Source organism: Eutrigla gurnardus (genome assembly GCF_963514095.1).
Source record: "Eutrigla gurnardus genome assembly, chromosome: 20".
Taxonomy (NCBI): domain Eukaryota; kingdom Metazoa; phylum Chordata; class Actinopteri; order Perciformes; family Triglidae; genus Eutrigla; species Eutrigla gurnardus.
Window position 1 is genome coordinate 4,501,742 of NC_139931.1, and position 24,800 is coordinate 4,526,541.

Sequence of the window (24,800 nt, forward strand, 5' to 3'; positions counted from 1 at the left end):
CCGCCTCTCCGTCGCTCCGTCCGCGTATTAGTCCCGGGGTTATGCGGGGCGAGCTGCGTTAGAGCCGCGCGGTATCCACCAGCAAACCGGAGATCTTCTCCTTCTTCTTCTTCCCCCTCTTCTTCTCCCCCTCCCCCTTTTATCTCTCCTCTTCTTCTCCTTCCTTCTTTCCTCCCCTCGCCTCTTCTCTTCTTCTCAACTTCTGCTTTTCCCCACACGGCTCCCTTATTAAACCATTAACAGCCGAGGTCTGCGTGGGGGGACTCCATCTTTAAAACAACACAAAAAAAGGAGGAGGGGAGGAGGAGGAGGAGGAGGAGGAGGAGGAAGGGGGGTTAGTTTGTTTTCTTGACTGATGTAAGCGCACAGCATAAGTCAAGAAAGGAGGGGGGGAGGGGGGGTGATTAAAACATGGGTGTTTAGGCGGCTCGCCCCTCACTCACCGCTGGCTTTGATGACCGGTGAAGGATGCCCTCCTTCCACAATCTCTGCTCCAGCAGCGCGGGGATGTGAGGCGGTGCAGCGGGCTCCTCTCCCCTCGCCTGGTTCCCTGCTGGCTCGCTGAATGAACAGACGCTTGGATAAAGCCCATGCGTCAGCTATGAAGAGAGAGCGGCCGCTGACCGAGAACCGTCGTGTGTTTTCCACTCCAGCTGTTGACTCACTGACATGTTTTTTTCTCTCCTCCCTCCCTCCCTCCTCCTCCTCGGTGTCCGGAGTGTATCAGGCGATGCAGCTGCAGGAACTCGTCCACACACGAAGCCGCTGTTCGGCCTATAAATTCAGTGTTTTTTCCCCTTCTCTCTCTCTCTCTCTCTCTCTCTCTCTCTGCCTCTCTCTCTCTCCCCTCCTACATTATCTGCAGTGGAGAGACGCGCAGCGCGGGTTGGCTGTTTAAGTTGGACGGGCTGAAAGAGGCACAAATGAGTGCTAGACGGAATTAATGTAATTTCCTTCTACAAAATCAGCCATCTATGATGCTCTCTCTTCCCCCCCTCCTCTCTCTTTCTCTCTGACCGCCGAGGGTTCACCCGCAGCCGGGGACACACCGTCCGATGAGACGCCTGCTGATGGAGCCTGTAGGACAGTTACACCCGCCTTGGGTTCGCTCCCGAGAAACGTGCCAGTTGGTACAAATGAAAAAAAAAATGACAGCCGTCGCCGCCTCCTCCTCGTCGTCCTCCTCTTTTCTTCGTCTTCCTCCTCCTCCTCCTCCTCCCGGTCCAACCAACACAAACTAAAACTAACCGCGCGTCTCCTCAAACTCCGCCTGAGGCCGCACCGCTCGGCTCGGATTGGGCTCGTGGGTGACAGCGCCCTTCACGAGCTAATCACGCGGAGTGAGCGCCGCACGTCCCGCCCACCGCCGCAACGCCGCCAGTATAAAGCGAGGGGGGGGAGAGAAACGTACAGTTCCAGTGAAAGGAGGGGTGGCTCTTATATGAGGATGTCATCTTTATGTGTCTGTGGTCAGGTACCATCAGTGTCAAAGCACTGAACGTGTTTCCCAAGCTGTGAAGATAAGAGGAGACAATCAAACTCATTGGAATTAGATATCGGGCTATATTTAAGCATTTATGACGAGGTTTGTTCACAAACCACCGGCCTGGTGCTTTAAATGCAGCTTTCACTTGTCTTTTCTCAAGCAGTGCGGCACCGCGCCGCTTGCCGCTGCCGCGGTGGGAGCTGCTGCCGCGTCTGGAGAGCTGTCCGTGGTGCTGAATGCGCTGTGGCGCTGTCCTTGGTCGAAGCGCATTTTGCTCTTGTCCCTCCGCCTGCGCGGAGCCAGCAGCCCCTGCACCGCACTGATTAGTTAGAAGAGAGGGGGGAGGGAGAGGGAGGGGGAGAGAGAGGGGGGAGAGAGAGGGGGGAGGAGGGGGGGGGGGGGCGAGAGATTGGCAAGCGATGCATGGAGAATCGCGCCCGGGAGAGAAGCAAAGATGCCACTTAAAGAGCCACGGAGCGTTTTTAATGATTCCACTCCAGCGAGGCTTCCGCACAAGGCGGTCTGTGAAGCTTCACAGTTCACTTCACACACGGGAGTGGGTGCACGAGTGTTTGTGCGTGCACTGTAGTGTTTTTTTTTACGTCTCTGCTCACGTGACCTTGTTGTGTGCAAATGTGTGCACACATGAACATGTGTAAGTGTCTTAGTGAGGCGTGGAGAGAGAGTGTGTTCGTGTGTGTGTGTGTGTGTGTGTGTGTGTGCGTGTGTGTGTGTGTGTGTGTGTGTGCACGCTGCAGGCAGCTGAGCAGACCTGACTGTTTAAAAGCTCATTGTGTTGCCTGTTTAAGCAGCAATGAATGAAAGGCTGCGTTCGTCACTGGAGACAAATTCAAGTGATAGGATGACAGGACTGCAGGGATGAATAAATGCATGTACCCCCTCTCTAATTGCTATTATTATATGTTTATTAGCTGCTGTTTACAGCCTCTCTCTTTCTCTTTCTTTCTTTATTAATCAACGTGAATCAACGTAGGTGGCTCTGTAATACCCAGCGACAAGTCGACAAAAAGACAGACGGGTGGACAAAGATGCTCTAAACTGTTTGGTGTTGGTGACTAACTGACTGATTTACTGCCCGACTATCAGGCTGTAAGTGACTTAGAGACGGAGTGAGTGATGAGCCGACTGACAGAGCGGGCCGGCTGTTCAGCTGATGGGAGCGGTGGTCGTCGGACAGACTACAAAACAAACAGAGGAGGAAACAGAAGAATTAAAGAGATCAAATACAAACAGAGCGAGAGACAGAGAGACAGAGAGAGAGAGAGAAGTGCGAGCGAGGGGGAAGAAAAGGGATTACAGTTAATAATTAAATAATTGCATGAACAGATCAACAGCTAGAGCAGTGACAGGTCCTATCATCCTTCTCACTTGCTCTGCTCAGTGTGTGTGTGTGTGTGTGTGTGTCCGAGGCCCTTGCTGCCTGCGTTATCTCACAAGGAGACTCATTAACATAGAAATGACTTCAGGAAGAGAAGTACAGCGTTTCACCTCTGGTGAGAGACAGGTGGGAGGGAGGGAAGCTGGAGAAAGGAGGGAGGAGGAGTGACAGCACGGGAGGAGAGGAAAACCAGACGAAAGGAGAGGTGAGAGAGACTGTGGTAGGACGAATGTGGTTGAAGGCAACAAAGTACTTTTGTAATCATTATAAAAATGTATTCTATTGTCTGTATTTTTCTGCAATAGCCATTTAGTGTATTTCTACATCCTTTCAATGTAACAGTTTTGAGTAATAATGGCGGAGTCCGCCATACCGGCACCTGTTCAGATCCTAATCCTAGTCCATCATCGCTTCACGTCGTTGAGATAAGCCTCACTGTTCACAGTTCACTCTCTTTACACCACATCTGCATTAAGAACACTGCACATTTATTTACACTGCTGCTGCTGCTGGTTCGCATTTCTAGAAGTGTTCAACTGCTGGATCCCACAGAGGAAACCCCATGCATTGGTCACCACGGTTACTGCCTGTCGTCCTTCATCAAAGAAGAATGTTTTTACATTTTAAAACGTATGTGTGCAGAGTGATTTTCCTCCTCATGTTTTTGTGTCATTTTCCGCCCGTCGTCTCTCTCTTTGTGAAAAGGAAGCACAGTGTAGACTGCTGATGTTGGACTTTCAGAAAGATAAAGTATTCACTTCTATTAAAAGCCTGATTATCAGGGGAAACGCAGTTTGAAATCATTGATGTGTCTTGCCTTTTGTCTCACTGTCTTTGTCTCTCTCTCTCTCTCTCTCTCTCTCTGCATGTCTCACTTTCCTCTCCTCTCAGTTATTGGCTGAACAACAGGAGGATGAGGAGAAGAAGACGGGCTGGTTCTTGAAGAGAGGAGGAGGAGGAGGAGGAGGACTGCAGGGTTTCTGCTCAGTGAGCTGGAACCTTCTCACGCCTCTGGCCAGTGCTCAGAGACTGGGAGGAAGAGGAGGAGGAGGAAGAGGAGGACGAGGGCAGGCAAGACAAAGAGGAAGAAATCAAAGGAAAGAGAAAACCACAGAGAAATTAGAGAGTGAAAGATAAACTGTACGGAGGAAGAGAGAGGAGGAGGAAGTGAAGGGATGACAACACAAATATACTGCAAAGTGAGTGAGGTGGACACGTTCAGTTAGAGGAGAGACAGGAGACACACACACACACACAGACACACACACACACACACACACACACACACACACACACACACACACACACACACACACACATTGTTAGCATTAAGGTGTGAGCTTCTAAATATTACAAGAACAGCTTTTTGCTCTCACTTTGTGAGTGTTAATGTCTTTGTGCACATAACACTCTCTTCGCCTGTATGCATCGCATGGGCGTGTGTACGTGTGTGTGTGCATCTGTGTTTATATTTGTGCGTCTGTGTTTGTGTGTGTTTTACCAGATGGGAGAGACTCCGGGGCAGAGGGAGGACATATGGTGATGTGGCATGATTCTGGCGTGATGCTAATATGTCAAAACTGTGATTTATGACTTAGACGTCCACAGACACAGCCCCGGGAAACTCTCTTCCAAAGTGTGTGTGTGTGTGTGTGTGTGTGTGTGTGTGTGTGTGTTGAAAGTGAGATTTTTTTTCAGACGTATGCAGAATAAAAGAAAGAGAAACTAAGCTTCTGTAATAATGTGTTGGTGTAAGAGAGGACATTGCCGGGGACACGAGGTCAGTGATCATGTGGGAGCGTTTCTAAAGTGCGTGCATAATGAAAATGTGTGTACGCGTGTTTGTGTGTGTGTGTTGGACACTGATTTGGCGGAGGACTGACACTTAGATGGATTGATTAAGGGAGAGAGGAAGTGAGGAGTGAATGACGAGGCGACACCCAGTGAAAGAGATGTATCTTAATTGCGAGGGCACATGTCTGATGGTGTGAAAGTGTGTCTAATATGTTTGCCTAATGGAAATGTGTGTCGGGCTGCATGGGAGCGGGCGAGAGACAGTAACGGAGAGAGGAAGTGCGCGAGAAAGAACGATAGTGTGAAATAAATCCAATAAGCTCCTCCGTCATGCTCCCCTCTTGAGCGTTTTTAAGATCCACTGAATGAAATAAATAAGAGATTCTTTTGCTTTTGTCAGTTTCCCTTTTTCATCTCTCTCTCTCTCTCTCTCTCTCTCTCTCCAGTGTGCTGCAGTGCCCTGCTGTCGTTCAGCCTTCATCTTCCCTTCGTCCTTCTCTTTCCATCAGCAATGGGCAGCTATAGCTTCTTTGCTCACTAGCTAACCACAGAATCAGCCCGGAGACCCTTAAATATGGCAACACATCTAATTGACTGCTAAACCCTGCCTACAAACAACAACTGTCCAATCGTAGCTTAGCAACCGTAACTAGGCACGGCAGGCCTGTCAAGCTTTGAACTTCTCCACATGTTGTGCATGGAGCTGTAGTGAGAGATACTCTGTATATAAGATAGTATGGAGGGTGTTTTTTAAATTATTTTTGTGCCTTTCGAAAACATATGCAATAATGTAATTTTTAGCGTGTTTGGCTCACTTGCTACTTATTGTAATTATCTAGCATTAATGTCAAGGCCAAGTAGCATTTAATACCACATTATTATGTTATAAGTTACATGAAAACGACCAGAGGTTAGGGAAGGATAATGTTAGCGGCTCTCTCTCTTCGACATCAACTCGATCTGAGAAGCCTGCTTCTCATTTACCTCTCTAAGGACACATTGTTGGAAAATTATGTAAAATATTTTTTTTAGTGCACATGTGAGAACAGAAAGCCTGCCTCTACATGCAGCCTCTAAGCTGTATGTGGTGTGTGTGTGTGTGTGTGTGTGTGTTTGACTTTGGTTTATTTGGAAAATGTCATTGTCTTCAGGGAAGGTAACTGTTTTGCAGGACAGAACATAATGTCTGGCTTTGTACGGTGCTTTATGTGTATTCTCATATGGGATGAATGAGTTTCATTGGGTTGCACTGGAGTTTAATGTGCATTTGTTCTCCTATTTCTCCTATTTGTTTTAAAGTTCACCCCTCGCCATCATGATTATTATTATTATTATTATTATTATCACAGAGGCAGAGGAAGCCAAGCATGGCCTTATGGGATGCACATACAGAGCTGTGTGTGTTTCTGTAAATATGAAATAGTGATGGCAGCCTGCCAAATGAAAGCATGCATAGTAATAAAGATTCATTCTACTTTTGCTGTCAAGCCTGCATAATGTACAACACATCATTAACAAGCAGCCCATTAATCTGTGTGCCTCAAGTAGCACACGTACAGATTTACTGTGTCTAATAAACAGGCTGCCTACCGAGGCCCCCCTGAGGAAAATCCCACCACTTCTCCTTTCACTTTGACTTCTACTAGATTTGGCCTGAAAATAACCCAATAATGGAACACGGAGGCAGCGGCACCAGCTGTTTGCAGATTCAGAAGTAGCGTTTAAATGACGATTTCATTACGTTTAAAGAGCTTGCACCACACAAACGGGCTCTTCCATGGAGATTCTTACTGCCAGGCGTAACTGTTGTGTGAACTAGTGAAAGTATACTGTATATAATATTACCCAGTTTGGAATAAATATATATATCTGACACTACCTATATAAAATGTATACATTTCAAAAACAATTCATAAAGTGCTATGTTAATTAGTTATGTGTGGAGGAAGGATTTTACTCACCGACCGCCACTTTCAACCTGCAGGAAACACCAGCATCCACAATAGTCAGCTGAAGAGCACATTTGACTGGAAACGAGACAATATGTGTTCTTTCAACATGATTTATTATTCTACAATTGCACACATCACAACACACATTTTCTTATCGGTAAACTATCTCACAAAACACATTCTTACTCTGCAGTATGTTTTCCGTTGTCTGCGTGTAAAATTATCTTACTGTTAAACTATTCGTCGCTTAGCAAGTAAGTCCGAAAGCAGAGATGATTTTAAGAGGCAAGCATCGGATTTAAATTGCACTAATAGCTCGTCATATTCCAAGTTTCACGTGAAGTGGCCTCGACAAGGCTGCAGGTGGCATGAGTGGAAAAAAGGGGAGGAGCATGAAGGGAAGCCGTCGGGACAAACATAATAAAGAATGGATTAGAGACGAGTGGAAGTGAGAAAACAAAAAACAAGCAGGAAATGGAAGTTGAAGAGAAGAGAGGAGGGGGTAAAACGGTGGAGATGGCAGAGAGGGGTAAAGGTCAAGAGAAAGAAAATGAGGTAAGAAAAAGACAATGAGGAAGCTGAGTGGGAGAGGAAGAAGAGGGGGGAAAGGTCAGAAGATAAAAATAAAATGACAGATGGAAAAGCGTGATCAAAGAAAAGGTCGGAAGGAGAGAAAGGAGTGAAGGAAGGAGGACAAGTTGGTACACTTTTAGGCCGTTGCTGTTCCACCAACAACCTATAAACCTCTATGAGTGGCTGGGTGGAAGGTTAAACTGGTATTTTCTGGTTTCTATTGCAACTCATATATATATATAATTCACCCCTAAACACGTAAACCTCTGTGTATAAATGCCATAATGGAAATGGAAGACTCTAACCCCCTAAAGACTTGAAAAATATTTATATATATGTACAAATGAAGCAGAACCTTTGTAATATATCTCATAAATAGGTAACGATGACACACTTTTATCATAAATGAAGCAACGTATACCCTATCGATGTCTAATTAAGTAATAATCACACACCAGCCCATCAATCAACACTTAATATAAGATAAATCCATATCATACGGAACATGATATGAAAGAGAAAGAGAGAGAGATCATCACATGCATGCATAGAATAAGTCCTTATCGTCCTGATGTGGGGACACCATAACGTAACCGTAACGAGTAACCGGCTCGTCATCGAGCAGCCGGCTCTTAAAACACTGAGAATGGAAGTCATGAAGAAGATAAAAACACGTGTTCATGTATGTCATACAGCAGGTTTCCTGTTAGCCGTCTCAGGTCGGGGCTGCCAAAACAGAGGGAGATTTATTATATGATCTAAAGACTTATATTAGATTGTACAGTACTTAACATATCTGAATTACATGATTCATTCACACACACACACACACACACACACACACACGCACGCACACACACACGCACACGCACACACACAGGTAGACACGGTAGTCTAGTGCTATTGAGTGCTTCAGGGTCTACGACTCCCAACAGCAGTAGGCGTGATTAACATTAGGAGATATTTACACCCTTGACCTGAGCGAAACACGGCTCTACGCTTTGACAAAAAGCCAATTCTACTTTGTTATTTGACGTTATACAACATCTACACACAAGAGAAACGGGACCCGCGGAGTCAGATCCTGTGAGTCAGGAAGGATCCCGCGTGTGTGAGTACGCTTGTATATATGTACAACATATGTGTACTGTATATAGTATACACGAGGGTACTGTTTGTGCTGATTAAAGAAGGGGAAAACATTCTAGGCCTGTGTAATGGACCTATACAGTTTACGTCTTGTGTGCCTCCAGGAGCGAACATTTCACAGTCATTGTCCGCCTTGTTACGCTTCACCTAATAATTCCAAGCCTCAGTCATGGATTGGACTGTATGTGTGTGTGGCGTGTGTGTATGTGTGTGTGGCGTGTGTGTGTGTGTGTGTACAGTACGCAGAGCTAGTTGGCATTATAGCCAAAGTAATGTGGTTTGAAGCTGGAAGGCAGATTTGCTGAATCTGAGCTGAATTTGAAATAATTGGCTTAATCCAATGAAGCCTTATAAACCACACACACACACACACACACACACACACACACACACACACACACACACACACACACACACACACACACACACACACACACACACACAGACACACAGACACACACACACACAGACACAGACACACACACACACCCTAGCATATGGACATTTGTCAGAACATGCACATATGTTTATGCACACGAACGCAGCACGAACACACAGATACGCAGATGGGCGAGGAGAAAGGAAGTTGCAAAAATAAATAATTGAGAAAAGCAGCATTGCTCTTGTTATTATTGCTGTTTGTGAAATTGCTCACTTGGGGGTTGTCAAAGCAGCATTTCATTCACTGCGTGTGTGTGCGTGTGTGTGTGTGTGTGTGTCTGCTCCACTAGTGACTGCCGCATCTCCAACCCCGTGACACCACGTCATACCCGGCTCCCAGTGAGTCCCTGTCAGAAGTACGGATTAGAGCCAAAAACTAAAACAAATAAAAAGGCGAGACAACACGGGGGAATATGGGGGAGGGGAGAAGACGAGAGCTGAGCTGAGGAGGGCGGAAAGGACGGAAACATTTGACAGGCTGTGAAGTTTGCTGTTTAGGCATATTCGCTCAGTGTGAGTGTCGGCGGCGCTAGCACAGCGTAACCCGTGACGGTGGAGGCCGGTTGCAGCGATGGTCAATGCAGAAGTGATACATGAAGCAACTCGTGGCTGCAGCAGATACATCCACCACCACGGTTGCAGACGTGGACGCAGTTTGCTAGCTTTAGGAAGTTATCAATTTTAAGTCATGAAAGAATAAAAACGACTGAAATCACGACGTGTAGCAAAAACAACTCATTTTGGTCCACTTGTGATCTAAAAACATTTGCTGAAAAGAAACCGGGGTACATTTTTTTCTCGTCGAGAAGCCTTCCTCCATGTATGAACGGGGGACCGGATTCAAAAATTAGGACGAGAATAATTGTGTCGTATTGGAAAAAAAAAATCTACTCACACAATGCTCCTTTCAACATTACTCATGAATGACAGCCATTTAAAACGGCATCAGGCAAAGCAGACCCCAGAGACGGAGGCTTGCTGCTTGTATCCGTTCAGAATAGTTTAACACGTCACATCCAGTGATTAGTCACTCTCCTCACATGGTTTGGGTTTGAGGTGTTCAGATGCCGTAATGATGAAGTCAAACTCGTGGAAGAACGCTCGGGAACGATGTCACGATACTTTGATTAAGATAAGTGAGCTAGCTTTGTTTTGTTGTAGGATGTGAGCAGACAAAATCTATTACTATTAAGTGTGGCATACAATTAAGAGAAGGAAGCGCTTGTTGTTCAGACTGTGTGGTGTGTAGGCATGTGGGCGGCCCGTTTCATTGTTTTGTGTATAGAATTGGTCAATTGTAATCATTTGGAATTGATATTTCCATAAATCTAGCATTTAGTTCTGTATAAAAAGCACATTTTGACACTCAGGAATTTTTGATACAATACTTCAAAATCTTTGGTATCCAGTCTATTGTGCAAGTTTGGTGTTGTGATACCTTTCTCGTCCTGAAGTATTGGACCAACCCCAGAGTGGCCTAAAAGGAATGCAGACATGTACTGAATGTAGACAGAAAAAGTCCAGTCCAATCAGTGCCACCAAGCGTTAATTTCCGGGAGCCACGTATTCGGGGTTAGTGTAGGAGAAGCCGAGGAAATCGTCCTGGTCCAGGTTCATGATGACGAGCTTGTCTGTCGGCGTCAGGTCCACCGGCATCTTGGTGAACTCCTTGTCAAAGTTACAGGTGTCCTGACGGTTCCTCTGCAGGGGGGAGTTCATGAGATTATGAAGGACGGAGGGTGAATAAAAATGGTTGGAAGGGAATGGGATGGATTGGAAAGGAGGAGGAGAGAAAGCATTACTGTTAGATACTTAGTACAATATCATCTGCATAAAAGCGCACGTCATTTTTATTCATTATCTCCCTTTGTTCATGTTAGAGGTACATATTTCCATGTTGTTTAGTGACTCAGTCTTGTTACAGTTTCCATACAGAGGCCTCTGGCTTGTAGGGAAGTAGATATTTTAATGGAACTGTATTAGTCTTTTACAGTTTAGCACCAGCAGCTAGTAAACTTAGCTTAGCATAATGATTGGAAATGGGGGAAACAGCTAGCCAGACTGTCTCAAAATAACCAAATCTACCTAGAAGCTGCTGGTGGATATTTAGACCAGCTGTTTCCGCCTCTTTCCAGCCTTTATGCTAAGCTAAGCTAATCGGCTGCTGCTTCATATTCATTGTCGAGACATGGGAGTGGTATCGATCTTTGCATCTTAGTCTCGTCAACAAATGTCCAAAAATACCCACTCAATTAAGAAATCTGGCTTGCGAAGTGTGTCATTTTGGGCTACTGCTATTCTATTGCTGATTGAAGAATGTTTTCAAAAAAATAAATGCAATGTGACTGTAAATATCTTGCATTTAATTTGATAAAGACAATCATTGTACACACCTTATCTTTTTGTGTCTGTATCTCACACAAGTAGATCTTATTGTTTCTTAAAATTCTATCTGCAATGATATTTTCACCATCTGACGGTGCAGGAAGCTGTGTAGTGTCAACAACACCACCCAGCGTATAATTACGCAAATAATATGTCGCATATAGAGTGAATCTGAAGTGCCGTCCTCGATTCAGAAGGCTTTTATGTTACTTCCCTTTCTTTCTCACCTGAATATCCAATCTCTCCGGCTCGGTCTCACCAGCCAATGTCTTTTTTTTTTTTTTTTTTTTAAACATTACCTCTATAATGCCAGGATATTTTTACAGCTCAACAATGAGCCTCCCCTTGTCCGCTGTGACAGGTACAAGACTACAGAAGACATACAAGAAAACGATGTAGCCACAGTTGCCTGGATGCGCTAAGCAATGCGGTGGATCTACAAAAATGTTTCAACGCTGAAAAATAGGACAGTGGTGTATTCTGTCTGGCTGCTTTGCTGCTGCTGCTGGTGTGTGGGTTTACATAGTAAGATAACAGGAACAAACACGCTCCTCTTCGACCGTCTTTGCTGTGATGGCCCCCTTCTTGTTTATGCGATTTGTAGACAGAAACACAAACTAGGTGTAAGAATGTGATAATGGTTGGCTGATGTCAAGCTGCTACAAGTAGCACCTGTTTGAATGACGACAGATGAAAGGAAGATTAAAAAAAAGACACAAGGATATGAAAGAGGACGTTAAAATAAAGTATTAAATAATAAAGTAAAGTTTTCACCCGATCCCACTCACTTCCGGTTCGAACGTCTTTGTGTTTGTTCTTCTGGGTGGGGCTAATAGCGTGCTAAACGCTAAAATGCTGAATGATAGGCTGTTTGAAAAAGATAGCAGCTACACTGCAGCAATTAGATGGTTCCCACATCCATCAGCGACATGAGGACATTTTGAATTACTTTTTCATGTCTCTGGGTGTAAAAGGCTCCGCTATGAGGAACTACAGAAGTACCGAAGCATATCAGTACACATATATAGGTATATATATATATATATAATTATAAATAGTTTACATTTTTTGGCAAGTTTAGGATGTTAAAGATGGTGACGCGAAGCAAAGTAATCGCACATCCGCCTGAAAACAGAAGTAAGATTACATAATGACGTGATGCAGAGGAGCCCAAATAAACATATTACATATATTCAAAGTGGGAGAGTGAGTAAAAGGAGGTGCAGAGGAGAGAGAGAACACTAAGATGGGGGATGAGAGAAAAATACTAAGCCACATATATGAAGACAGCGAAGAGAGAGAGAGCCGGGAGTAGAGGCAACAACAACTGTGACTTTGTGTAGGAGGTGACGGGAATCTGTCTGTGGTGTAGCGGAGGGTTTCTCTGGGCCAGGACTAGGTTACTTTTTGAATCCATCATTTTGATCTCAGTCTTGTCTCGGTCTCAGACAAACAGGATTCTGTATTTTATACTACACCACATGTTTAAACCAAACTGTCGTTTGAAGATCATCACTGAGATTGTTCATAGAAAATGAAGGAAAATTCACACTCATGAAATCAAACCTCTTCAAACACATATAAACACAGTATATCGACATGTATTTGGTGATAGAAATGCATCAAATAAAAGCTGGCCACATTCATATTCACATCACCGAGCGAGTAGCGGTCACAGAGAAAAGCACACGAGGGGAGATCCCAGAAAAAATCCACAACCATAAATACCAAAAACAACCAGAAGTACATCCACAAAGAGTGTGAGCCTCCAACAACACAAACGTTTGACAGACAGCTGAAGCCACAGTCCAACCCACAGCATGAGGAAGAGGGAGAAAAAGAGGGGACGAGACTAAAGAAGAGGAGAATCTGGAAAGATGTTGGTCCAACAACTTCTCTGAAAGGTAGAGAGTCGATACTTGTTGCTACTATATTTCACAAGAGCGAGGCAGAGGAAGGTGGAGTCAGAAACAACGAGAGGGACAGAGAGGGACAGGAGAGCTTTCACAGGAACCACGACGTTGCATCTCCTACCTTCGTCTGCCAACTCTCCCATCGCCTGAGAGGAGCTCCCTCCATCCACAGGGACACACCGGCCACAGCTGGCCCAGATCCACCTCACGCTCCTGGGCACGGTATCCACCAGAGAGGCCTGGTACAACACTTACATGGGCTTGGTGTTTATTATCTGAATGACATATCAGATATCTATCTTTTTTTTTTAACTTTAGTATTCCCTGTCAAGTCAAGAGTCAGCAGGCCTACAAACTTAGCTGTTCAGCTAAACATCATGAATAGAACTTTATTTTGAAATCGTGGAGAAAGTTTTCAAAGATTTTTTGAAGAAATGTGTGTAAAATGATGCTCCAAGATGTCGATGATGTTTTCATCGGATGGAATGGTGCAGTCATAAAAAAAACATGGGGATTGGGATTGAATATGTATCTTCGCCAGGGGCTTATGTGCACGTTTGTGTGAGTGAGTATGTACGCACCTTTGTGTCCGTCCACATTCTTCATTATGTCTTCACGACACTATATATCATACTGTTTACATACCTATATACTAGACACTAACTGCATTTTGTTGTCTCTGCACAATGACAATCTAATCTAATCTCATTATATTTTGGGTGGACAGTTATGGCTGCATGCTCAAGGACCTGTCGTGGTTGTTGTAGCTAAGGAGCTTAGCAAATCACTTAAAATCACCATCAACATAATACTGATGGATGGGGAATAGAGCACATTGGTGCACTCATGCTTTTATTTTGACATCCTGAAATCTTTCCAAACCATGACACTCAACGTACGACGTGCAATTCATAAACGCACACGTAAAGACGCTTTAATGTTCCCCAAAACCTTGTAAATCCTGTGTGCACGACGCCAAAGACCGTGCATGCAGTAACCAAAAATACACATATAAAAAACACACACACACACACACACACAGCTGCCAGCCATGTAGGCCAGCTCATAATGTGTTCCATCTCAACACGCTTCAATTGCGGTTAATGCTGTGAGGCAGAGAGACAGAGATACGGAGGGAGAAGGAGCTGCAGCAAAGGACAGGAAGTGAGATAAATATCAATGGCCCTTGGTCTAGATGCACAGATAGAACGCCTGGAATACACAGCAGCGCCAGGGCAAACACACAGTTGTTTTTCCAAGTCACTGTGTTCCAGAGGCTGCTGGTTTTAATAGAGAAACATGACTCTGAGTCTTTAATTTAGTCTTTGCCTCTTTACGCCTCCCTTCCCTCTCTTCCTCCTTCCTGCCTCACTCCCCTCCACCTCCCTCCCTTCCTCCCTCACCCCGTCTCTTTTCAGTAACGAGAGGATTAGCGGGAGAAGAGCCTATGTCAGCTGAGGATGCGGGGGGAGAGTGGGAGGCACAGAGGAAAGGGGAGATGAAGAGGAGAGGAGGGTGAATGAAAGGCGGTATCGAACGCTGACCTGTTTTGGGCTGATAAGCGCAGGCTGCTTTGTGCCGAAGCCACTGGCTTTAATTTGGGGGCCGCAACATTTGGAATTAATTATCACACACACTCCAGCACTGCTGCGGCTTACTGTGTACATGGCTATTACATCCACTCCAATAAAAACTTTATACAGCTTATGTGCTGGAACTTACTGTTACACGGGAGTTTGCATTGCCGTCACGACGCATTTGCATAAAACGCGGCTGCAACACAATGTTGGTGTCGACAAAGAGGACGTGTGTGTCTTCTGTGAAGGACTGCGTGTCGCAACAGAGCAACAGGAAGCTGTTGTTTTAAACACGATTATGAAGAGCTAGCTACAAGTTGAAAGCAGTAACCATGGAAATGAATATAATTCACACATCTGAGGTTGAAATTTTGCTGAGAATTAATCTTCAATCTATCGTCTGATACTGTCTGAATCCTGGGTGTCCTTTTAGCTTGCCTGCTAATCCGCTGCTAATTAGCTAACACCTTAAGTGAATAAAAGTTCATCGATCTTGTCACTTAGAAGGAACAATTATCTGCTCAGTTATATAGAATACACACATTTTCAGTCTTCATTCATAATAATAATAATAAAAATCATTTCTATTTGATATAGCACCTTTTATAGACAATAAAAATGGTTGAAATGAGACCCAAACAGTAAAATGAGTTGGGAAAGAATAAAAACCACTGGAAATAAAATAAAAAAAATAATAATTAAAAACATTTAGAACAGAGAATTACAAAATCTGAGCTAACACACATTGAAAAACATTATCAAGAGATGGTATCGATCTACGTGGGTTGCCGTGGTAACAGGCCCTGTGGAGAACTCCTCCGTCACACCGGACAAAACCCGGCGACAACAACACGGCGCTGACCCGTAACCGACGCTGAGCTGTGTGAAAAAGCAACAGGCAAGCAAGAACAATACAATCCTATTAATCCTTTTTGACAAACACTAAAGCGTTTTTTTTTTTTTTTTAAAACGTCACACTCTTACGGTCACATGCTTTTGGCGACGCAGCCGAAATGTCAAGAAACTTAAAGGTCATCTCAACACGTTTTGACTAACTTCATTAAAGTTTAACCTCCCTCCTTTTTTCTCTGCCCATCGATGGGTTTTGAACCTCGCCATCGCAGACAGAAGCATTACCGGTGGATAATTGGTGCGTTGTAGACGCCGCTAGCTTCCATCGACACTTGTAAACATTACACAGCAGCCTACTGGGAACGGCATCCCTTATTAGAAGTCAATGTGCAGCTAGGCAACGCGGCGGATGGACTACGGTGGATTGTGAGCAGCTTTAGAGGCGGCGTGAAGCGGCTGAGGTGCTCAGCAGGACGGTGTGTATGTAGGCCGTGTTCTGCATGTTATTTCCTTGAAGTCACCAGACCTACGCTCGCCCCCCCCCCCATCAAGGAAAGGCTCTTATGATAAGTGGCAGCCATGAAATATGCACAGGCTGTCGTAGCCACCTGCCCCGCTTCACAGAGCCCCACTTCGCCTTCCTCGTCCCTTCTCTTCCTCTCTTCATTGTTGAATTCACCCTCCATCACTCTAATCTCTTACCTCCCCTTTCTTTCTATTTCCCCCACAAACATCATATATACAAAAACAACAGCAAACATCCCCCTAACATCTTTTAAATCCTTTATTTTAGATATGCCTGTTTTTTTTCTCCTGGAAAACAATCAAAAAAAAAAAAAAAAAAACTTTTGGCACATGGAAAGCATTGTGAGAAGCATATTTTTTTTGTCTTCCTTTAGATGCATAATTTTTAACACATAGCACACACAACAGTAGCTTGGATCACACCTTTGGAGCAATGCAGACACAGAAAACATGAACCCTAATGTCAAGTCAAATGTATAGAAATCCTAAACTAATAAAGAGGTGAAACAAAAGCATTTTTTTTCTTCATGCAGAGTTCATTTTGCTTCTCCTTCAGCAGGGAGGAATCATAGAAACAAAAACACAAATCCTGGAGTAACACTTCCTCGCTCCTCCTTTACAATACTGACCACATGGCGTAAATATCAACATTTGACCCAGTTATATATATGATTATGTAGAAGTACATGTGTTAATTGCTGTCGTTATAATACAGGAGACGCTAATAAATACCAACAATGAAGGTACGACGCAGATAATGGACACAGATTCAGCTTTTATGTCAAGTCATGAAAACAGTTGCATCTGAAGTCATCAGCAGTTTAAAGTTTAGAGAGATAAAAGACAGGACTAAAGGCGTTAGTTAAGACTGACCCTAAATCTGTGACTTTCAAAGTGCCAGGTTACTTCACAGAACGGGTCTCAATGCCAACAAGACGCATTAACGGGATTATATGTGGAAATATTCAGATCAATGATGCAACTGAAGGTGAACTCTCCCTCAGCTTCCTGCTTACACTTGCAAAAAAAATAAAAAAAATAAAATGTTTTCAGGGTTTTTAAACTTTAAGTGCAAATGAAATGTTTGCTAGAAATGTTTAGAATGTTTCTTATATGTGGAGCTGAAGCCAAATTCTAATCAAACTGTCTTGAGGTCAGTAAGACAAGTGTATATAAAACCCTTTTCTCCAAGTAAACACAATGATGTACTTTTGGGGGCGGAGTCTAGGTTCACTCCAACGGGATTGGCCGACACCTACACACCGACTCAACCAGACGTTTACACACCTGACAGAGAAGTGAAGACTGTAAGTCTTTGACTACCCTGTGATGTCATCCTCACTGTGATGTCATCACGACACCAAAGGGATCTATATAACTGGAGCCATCAAGGCAGATAAAATAAATTATAAATGATATTCTGATTCGCTGTTAATCACCATGGATACATCGATCCCCCTCATTAAATTCCAGTCACTTTCCAAAGAGATGATGCTCTTCACGATAATGGCCAATCAATAGTCATGCTTGTGGAAACCATAGTAACCCCCCACGACTGTAAGCATGACAGATATCTATAAGACTCCCCCCTGATGTGATGAAGAGGAGTGTGTCACGAGGAAGCACTCCTTAAGGTGCAGCCATCGTTTCCCCCTCGGCTCCATGAATAAGCTTCACAACCTCATCTCCGTCTGCATTAATTACAGTCCGAACCTGAGCCTCCTGAAGGCTCACCATTCTGCCTTCCTGTCAACGAGATTATTGCTAGCTCGGGAAAACAACACACACACACACACACACACACACACACACACACACACACACACACACACACACACGCACACGCACACACACACACCCTCCTGCTTGAGAAGGCCGAGCTTTAACCTGCGTCCTCGAAGAAAAGAAAACACCAATCACAGTGAGTTGAGCCTCAAATCCTTTTTCCAAACAACTGAAAAACTAGATCAGACAGAGAACTGCATGATGGTCCGCTGTTTGAAATCTAGCTAGTGGCCTTTTTTTTTTTTTTTTTTTTTCTAGCACAGGAACTTTCACCAGGCCGAGGAACTTTTTCAAGGATGCTCAGGTACTTAACCCACATTTCTAAAGTAGGAATCCGGGTGTTTAATTTGACTTTTTCAGGCCACAGAAAACATGTGGAGGGCCGAGGCGAAGCTTTCCAGGAACCATCCAAGTGGAACTTTCTGCACTAAACAGTCAGCGATGAGTCAAAGACACTAACGTTGGCAGCTTTCATTAAGATTCAAGTAAACACACGTTTTCTCTCACATTCACTGAAAACTGATATTATTATTATCATTTGTGTCGATTTCAAGCTCTCTGCTTCTTCCATCTCTTCAGTCACTAGAAGAAAGCGGGTCATACCACTTTATTTTGAAGGGGGTGCAGACATTCACCATACAAACAAATGTAAACACAAGGCCAGGCAAGGCGCTGAGAAGGCAGGTATCGACGCACATAAAAAAAAAAAAAAAATGTATTCATACACATTAATCGTTCGCACACGTATAAAAATAACACATGTGCACACACGTACGCTGTAAACAAACGCCCGGGAATCTGAATCATGCTTTTTTTTAGTAAAACACAAAGAAACTAACTGCGAGTCTCTTTCATTGCTTATATACTAGATAACAGTAACAGAGTATAAGTAGTATCGTCTATTTAACTGACTCAAAGCCTATATAGAGACTACGTTTCACAGCAGCATATCACCATGGCGACCCCGGTGCCAAACAGGAAGTCTGACATTTGTCGTCTTTTTAAGACACCGAGACGAGATGCGTAAAACGCTGCTGGGAGACGAAGTCCGGGGCTGTTATTGATATAGAAACTCATGCACAAATATGCGAAGCATTCCAGTTTTAGCTAAGATAAGGATAAACGTACAGACACTATTGCTGTTACACGTCGAATAAAAAGCACATCGGAGGTACAGGCCGACCTCGGGATGCGGTGGGAGAGTGGAGGGGAAAATAAAAGCTTCAAAATCACGATTTCCACAAAAAAAAAAGAGTAATAGAATGGAATAATGCTGAAGCTATGTTACATGTGAATGATGTGTGTTTGGAGGAATCATGACTTAACGACTGATCTGTCGTTAGGTTGGTCATTTACTGCATTTGAGCTGATAGAAAAATGAAATTCATTATTAATCCCTAAAGTCAAAGTTTGGATTTTCAGGACATTTACGGGTATTTCTCATCTTTATGGGAAATTAAACGCTTTGTTCACACTGTGAGCAACACAAGTTGAGCTTTCGATGAATCACACTTTGTCTCGGAGAAAGCCGTTGACTCACATCTTGCCGAGTCGTGACATTTCGACCACGTATTTGCTCAATTGAATTATCCCAATGTTCCAGATTAAATCAGAAATGTTGCAGCAGTGTGAACAAAACAACGTGTGTAGATGTGTTATTGTGTATTTGGTCCATGTATCGGTTGAGTCATGGCTTCTTGGTTCCTGTTAAAGCACAAACCCAGGATGTTTATGATATGTGTGTGTGATTGGGGAGGGGGGGAATGATGATGTGATTGCGTGCGTGAGCTGAGATCAAGCCTGCTCGGCGGCAGTGTCGGCGGGAGCAGCAGAGCCCGGGAACTCCGGGTTGATAAAGGAGAATCCCTGGAACTCGTCCTGGTCCAGGTTCTGAATCACTTCCTCATCGGGAGGGGTCAGCACCGGCGGGTGGCGTGTGAAAAAACGGTCAAAGTTCTCGGCCTCCCGTCCACACTGTTGAGGAGGGTGGGGGGAGGGGGGGATGGAGTACAGGGGAGGGGGGGAGGAGTGGGGATGGAGAGGAGTGGATGGATCGGGGAGGAGGAGGAGGGGGAGGAGAGGAAAACAAAAGAAGGGGACGGTGGGTTGAACCAGGTGTGAGATGACATCACTTGAACATGGTTTCAAATCCAGAAACAAGGTGCTCAATAGTCGGGGTGCGCTTGATTCACCTCTCCCTGTGTGTCGGCTAAAAAGGTTTATACTCAGGGGAGGATGAATCAAGCACGCCTCAGGCATGAGCTGTCCCCTTTTTCAAATATTTGAAACATATTCAGTTCCAATTTTAAAACACAACCAGCGGAGTCTCAAACGTCCCGTGGATCGGCCGGTGAAAATGCACGGAGCTGCAACATCCTGAGCGTTTCTCTCAAAAAGCAGACCCAAAGCTGGAAGTAAATAAGCAAAAATACACATTTTTTTTATTGTTTTAATACTTGGATTTAATTGGAAACGCTAAATAGTGGCAGAAGGAAAGGCTCAAAGCCACGAGATGATAATGGTGTAATTGTGGGTTAATTATACGCTGCAGCTGTGCAGACCTGCTGAGATACGATAAAGCAAATCACACAACCAGCTAGTCGAGACGGGAGCGCTGGGAGTTCCTCACCAATATTTCATAGTGGGGTTACACCTGATCATTTAAATGATGTTGGGAAAGGGAATAGAAATTAATCAACTATCATTATCAAACTTTTATGGAGTAATTTGTAAAAAAAAAAAAAAAAAATCATTGTTCATTTCACTTTATTTCCTCGTTTGGACGACTGGGAACCCAAAAAAGAGCTTTTATACCCCTGAGGTGTGCGTCCGTCTAAGTACATAAAACAAGTTATTAACTTGAAAACTATATTTTCCCAACAATATGCCTCACAGGGACTTTGGACCGATCCATCCCCCCCCTTTTCCATCACTGTGTGGGCTTTAATTAACACAACAAGGATTCAGTGTCCTCTGACAACATCACCCAGAGGAAAACTACAAACTCATTAAATTCCTCAAAAAAACAAAAACCCAAAATGAAATTAAGCCAAACTGTTTATAGTTTGGGGAAATATGTGGAATGAGAACTACGCCGGGGTCAAACTGTATTTGCAGCTAATTACTTGGCATTTGTTTTTAACCTGTTTTGGAGGGAAACCAGACGGGGGAGGAATTGGCCACATATGGATATCAAATAAAAGAGTTTGGAAGTATGAATTCAGTTCTCGATGGTTTGGCCGGCTGAATCATCTCCCATATTAGTATCTAATCAAAGGCTAAATACCTTCTTTTTTTTAAATCAGGGAAGCAACTGGGTTTGGTTTTGATTAAATGCCCTTTTTGAAAAGAGATGCTTTTATGAATTGTATACGATTTGTGGCAACTTGCCGATTGTGGGACACAAGAAAGGGTGAGATATTTAAGATCCGAGATCTTTGGGGTCTCCGTGCACTCCGGGTCGGTTTGAGACTCGGCCTTTAGAGCATGCAAATCAACAGAAACAAACCAAAAAGAAACTGTGGACACAGAGAGGACAAATAAAAATGAGTAAGGACAGATGGGTGGATAAATGACGGATGAATGGACCGACGATGGACAGACGGATGAGACAATAATTCAAGACAGCGGCTGTAATCGGAGGTCCGTCCGTTATCTGTCGGATGAATCGATAAAACTGGTCAGTCAGTCATCTGATCAACCAGCAGACTCTTCAAAAGGCGTCCGCGGTGTGAAACCACAAACCGATCACGCCGCTGGTATTGGTTTGTGAGAGCATCGACAATCATCTGTGGAGAAAGCGGCATCACTCTGAAGAAACCCGGCTGGAGGTGCTTTTTTTACTCAGAAACAATACGCTCACCGAGAAGATCAAAGAAGCACCTTCAGATGCTAAACCCGGCTCTAAACTTTTTATGCGTGGTAAACTCCACGGTTTCTTCTTCGTCTTTCTTTAAAAGAAAAAAAAAAAAAACCTTCGTTTTGTTCTCAGAAGGAAGAAGAAAGGCGGGGAGAGAGAGAGAGAGAGGGACGTGGCGAGCGCCGGCGCAGACAGGTGAGAGATGTTAGAGAGACGATCAAACGGGGAGAGAGATCAGACAACATATGTTAGTAGTCACATCAGAGGACTCTGCAGCAACGCACCTCCACTGTTAAAGCACAGCCGGGTCCTTATGGTGACCTCTAACACACACACACACACACACACACACACACACACACACACACACACACACACACACACACACACACACACACACACACACACACACACACACACACACACACACACACACACACACACACACACACAACCCCAGCGGGCCAAGACAGCTGCATAAAAAGCTCGACTCAAAAAACTCTTCAGCTGCAGCCTCAGGCTGTGTGAGTGTGTGTGTACATGCTACCGTGTGTGTGTGTGTGTGTGTGTGTGTGTGTGTGTGTGTGTGTGTGGATGAGATGACATCATTCAGACTAGTTAAGATCAAACTCATTTGGTCTACCTTATTTAACGCCACATGCAGAAACAAAACTGCACTAAACTGGGAACTGGAAAACCAGTGAAACCAGTGTAAACTCCTGGTTTCCACGGTCACCAGTGTACTCTTCGTCAGTAGTGTCGCTCTCTGTTTGTCACCGTCTTCCTCATCCGGCCCACATTCATCCATGCACCCTCATCCTCATCATCCTCACACCATTAGGAACACTATCATCTTCATCACCAGCATGGCGTCCTGACTTACCTGTGCATCATCCCAAACAGAGGAAGAGGAGGAGACAGAGACATTCACACAAATAGAGGAGAGCGATGTCGAAGGAAAACAGGAAGTGAGGCGCGGTCAGGACAGGAAGTCACCTCCTGGCGTCTGGGCGGCGGCTCGCACGACTCGAGGGAGTTTTTAAATTTCCTAATTTGGGCACAAGCTGGGTTCAGTGTGTCAGACTTACGGCTCTGGGTTTGAACGGCGGCTGCACCTCCTTGTTCTCCAGCTTCTCCCAGTCCATGTAGCGGAAGAAGCTGTGCTCGCGGATGTCCCGCTCGCCCTCCGGACCGCAGCCCAGTCGCTTGGCCGGATGCTTCGTCATCAGCTGGACGGAGAGAGGAGACAAGAAGTTACTTCCTGTTTACCTTCAGGCCGACCTTTCTTACTTCACCATAAACTTCAGTCCCATTACAACCTCTGCTTAGATCTGGATGCTAAACCATCACTATAAAGCTGATTTCATATCTCAGAAACAAACGTTTTCTGGTAAAACCATAAATAAACACATGGTTAAAACTATTATTTTGCTCCTGTAATATTTTCTCATTTAACTTTATTGCAAAAGTGAACGTAAAGTGAAATTATAGAGAAAAAAAATCCACATTTCGATGAACAGCGTTTTATTAATCACATTGAAATGAGTGGAAATAAAAAACACAATCTTGGAAATGATAGTAAGCGTGTGTTTGTTGTTATCAGCCAAGAGGGCAAAGTTATATAGATGTTTATTATCACACTGAATTATCAGCCAGTCCTTCCATCACCTCCTTTATTTTTTTACCACCTCCATCTTTCCTCCTTTCTTTACATCCTTATAAGGAAGCCAACATTTCTCCATCTGTCTATCATGGTGACACAAAACAAAAGCAGAGCCGGGGCTGATGGGAAAGTCGGGCAGGTAGACCTACAGACTTACAGGAATATCACTGAATAATAAGAGACAACAGGACTTCAATCATTTCACTTCACCGCTGATCATGATGTCTTCTCTGGTCGTATTTACATAAGCTACACTGGAGGCATGATCCCGAACTACAAGACAGGTCTGCATCTGATCTACACTCAACAGTGTGCAGCGGCTGTGGCCCCAATTTCCCCTCTGGCATCATTAAACTTTCATCTCATTTATTTCCGTCTCTGTTCTCGGTCCTCCGCGTTTCTGTGTCTGATTCCCTCTTTCATTTCATCTCCCTGTATAAATACACCGCATTACTATTGTTTTTTTATTTCCATACCTTTTAACAATCCTTTAATTCTACCTTCTATCGTCTCAGGCGCTTCATTCTGAGGAGAAAATACCAGCAAACCACCTGCAGATACGTGAGTAACTCATTGTTTTCCTGGTTACCAGAGGAGCTTTCCAGAGGCATAATTAAGGACCGTTTACGATGTCTGTCCGCAGAAAAGCTTAAGAACAGCATCGAGGCGAGTGACGTCAGAGTGTGTGTGTGTGTGTGTGTGTGTGTAGGTGGGTGGTGCCTCCCTCAGGAGAAGCAGTCATAACTCATTACATTAAAACTAAAATAACATTTTCCACGGGTCAGTCAACCGTACACTGAACGTACACACACACACACACACACACACACTTACTCATCCACACAAACACACACCTAAATTAGAGAGCAAAGCTTTTTAAGGCTTGAATTAGAACCAATAATGTCCCCTGATCGTAGAATGTATCAGCCCTTCCCTTTGAGTTGATTAAATACACCGTTATAAATAATATTGTAATTTGCAGTCTCTACTTTAAATGGAATCTATCTTTTATTTTTATTTTTTTATCACAGAATTACAGAATATGCATGTGCCTCCTCTATCATTGTGGATCTCTGCTGACCTGCTTGACCCGTTAAAGACACTTTTTACTTCAAGCAAACCTCCCCTCTGGATAATCAATATGCTGCATTATCATCTAAATGCACTGCCGTCATATAAAGTGATTCCACCGTTTCATGAAATATGAGCTGCACTTCTTGCATTCCAAAACAGAAGAAGGCTGCATGTGTGTGCGTGTGTGTGTGTGTGTGTGTGTGTGTGTGTGTGTGTGTGTGTTTGAAGGTGTAAGGACATACTTGCACAATTACTCTCCGCTGTAGAATCATGTGGTCGAAGACATCATGTACCTAACGCTACAGAATATACTGCAGTAGCAGCTTACGCATGTGTGTGTGTGTGTGTGTGTGTGTGTGTCCCATTGCTGGCC

General features: G+C 44.2%; 1 protein-coding gene across 2 annotated transcripts in view; it reads right to left on the bottom strand.

Moving 5' to 3' along the window:
* Positions 1-9,716: 9,716 nt before the first annotated feature.
* Positions 9,717-24,800, bottom strand: part of LOC311030536 (protein kinase C beta type-like) — a 69,573-nt gene continuing 54,489 nt past the window's right edge. Inside the window, exons 16-17 of one of the 2 annotated variants that reach the window (XM_084036338.1) lie at positions 22,779-22,919; positions 9,717-10,495 (exon numbers count right to left, since the gene is read on the bottom strand). In XM_084036338.1, the coding sequence (XP_083892464.1) occupies positions 10,340-10,495; positions 22,779-22,919 (297 nt within the window). In that variant the 3' untranslated portion in view covers positions 9,717-10,339. Of the gene's footprint in view, positions 10,496-16,290; positions 19,806-22,778; positions 22,920-24,800 lie in introns of those variants that run through there. The other variant, XM_084036337.1, reaches the window with a different exon arrangement.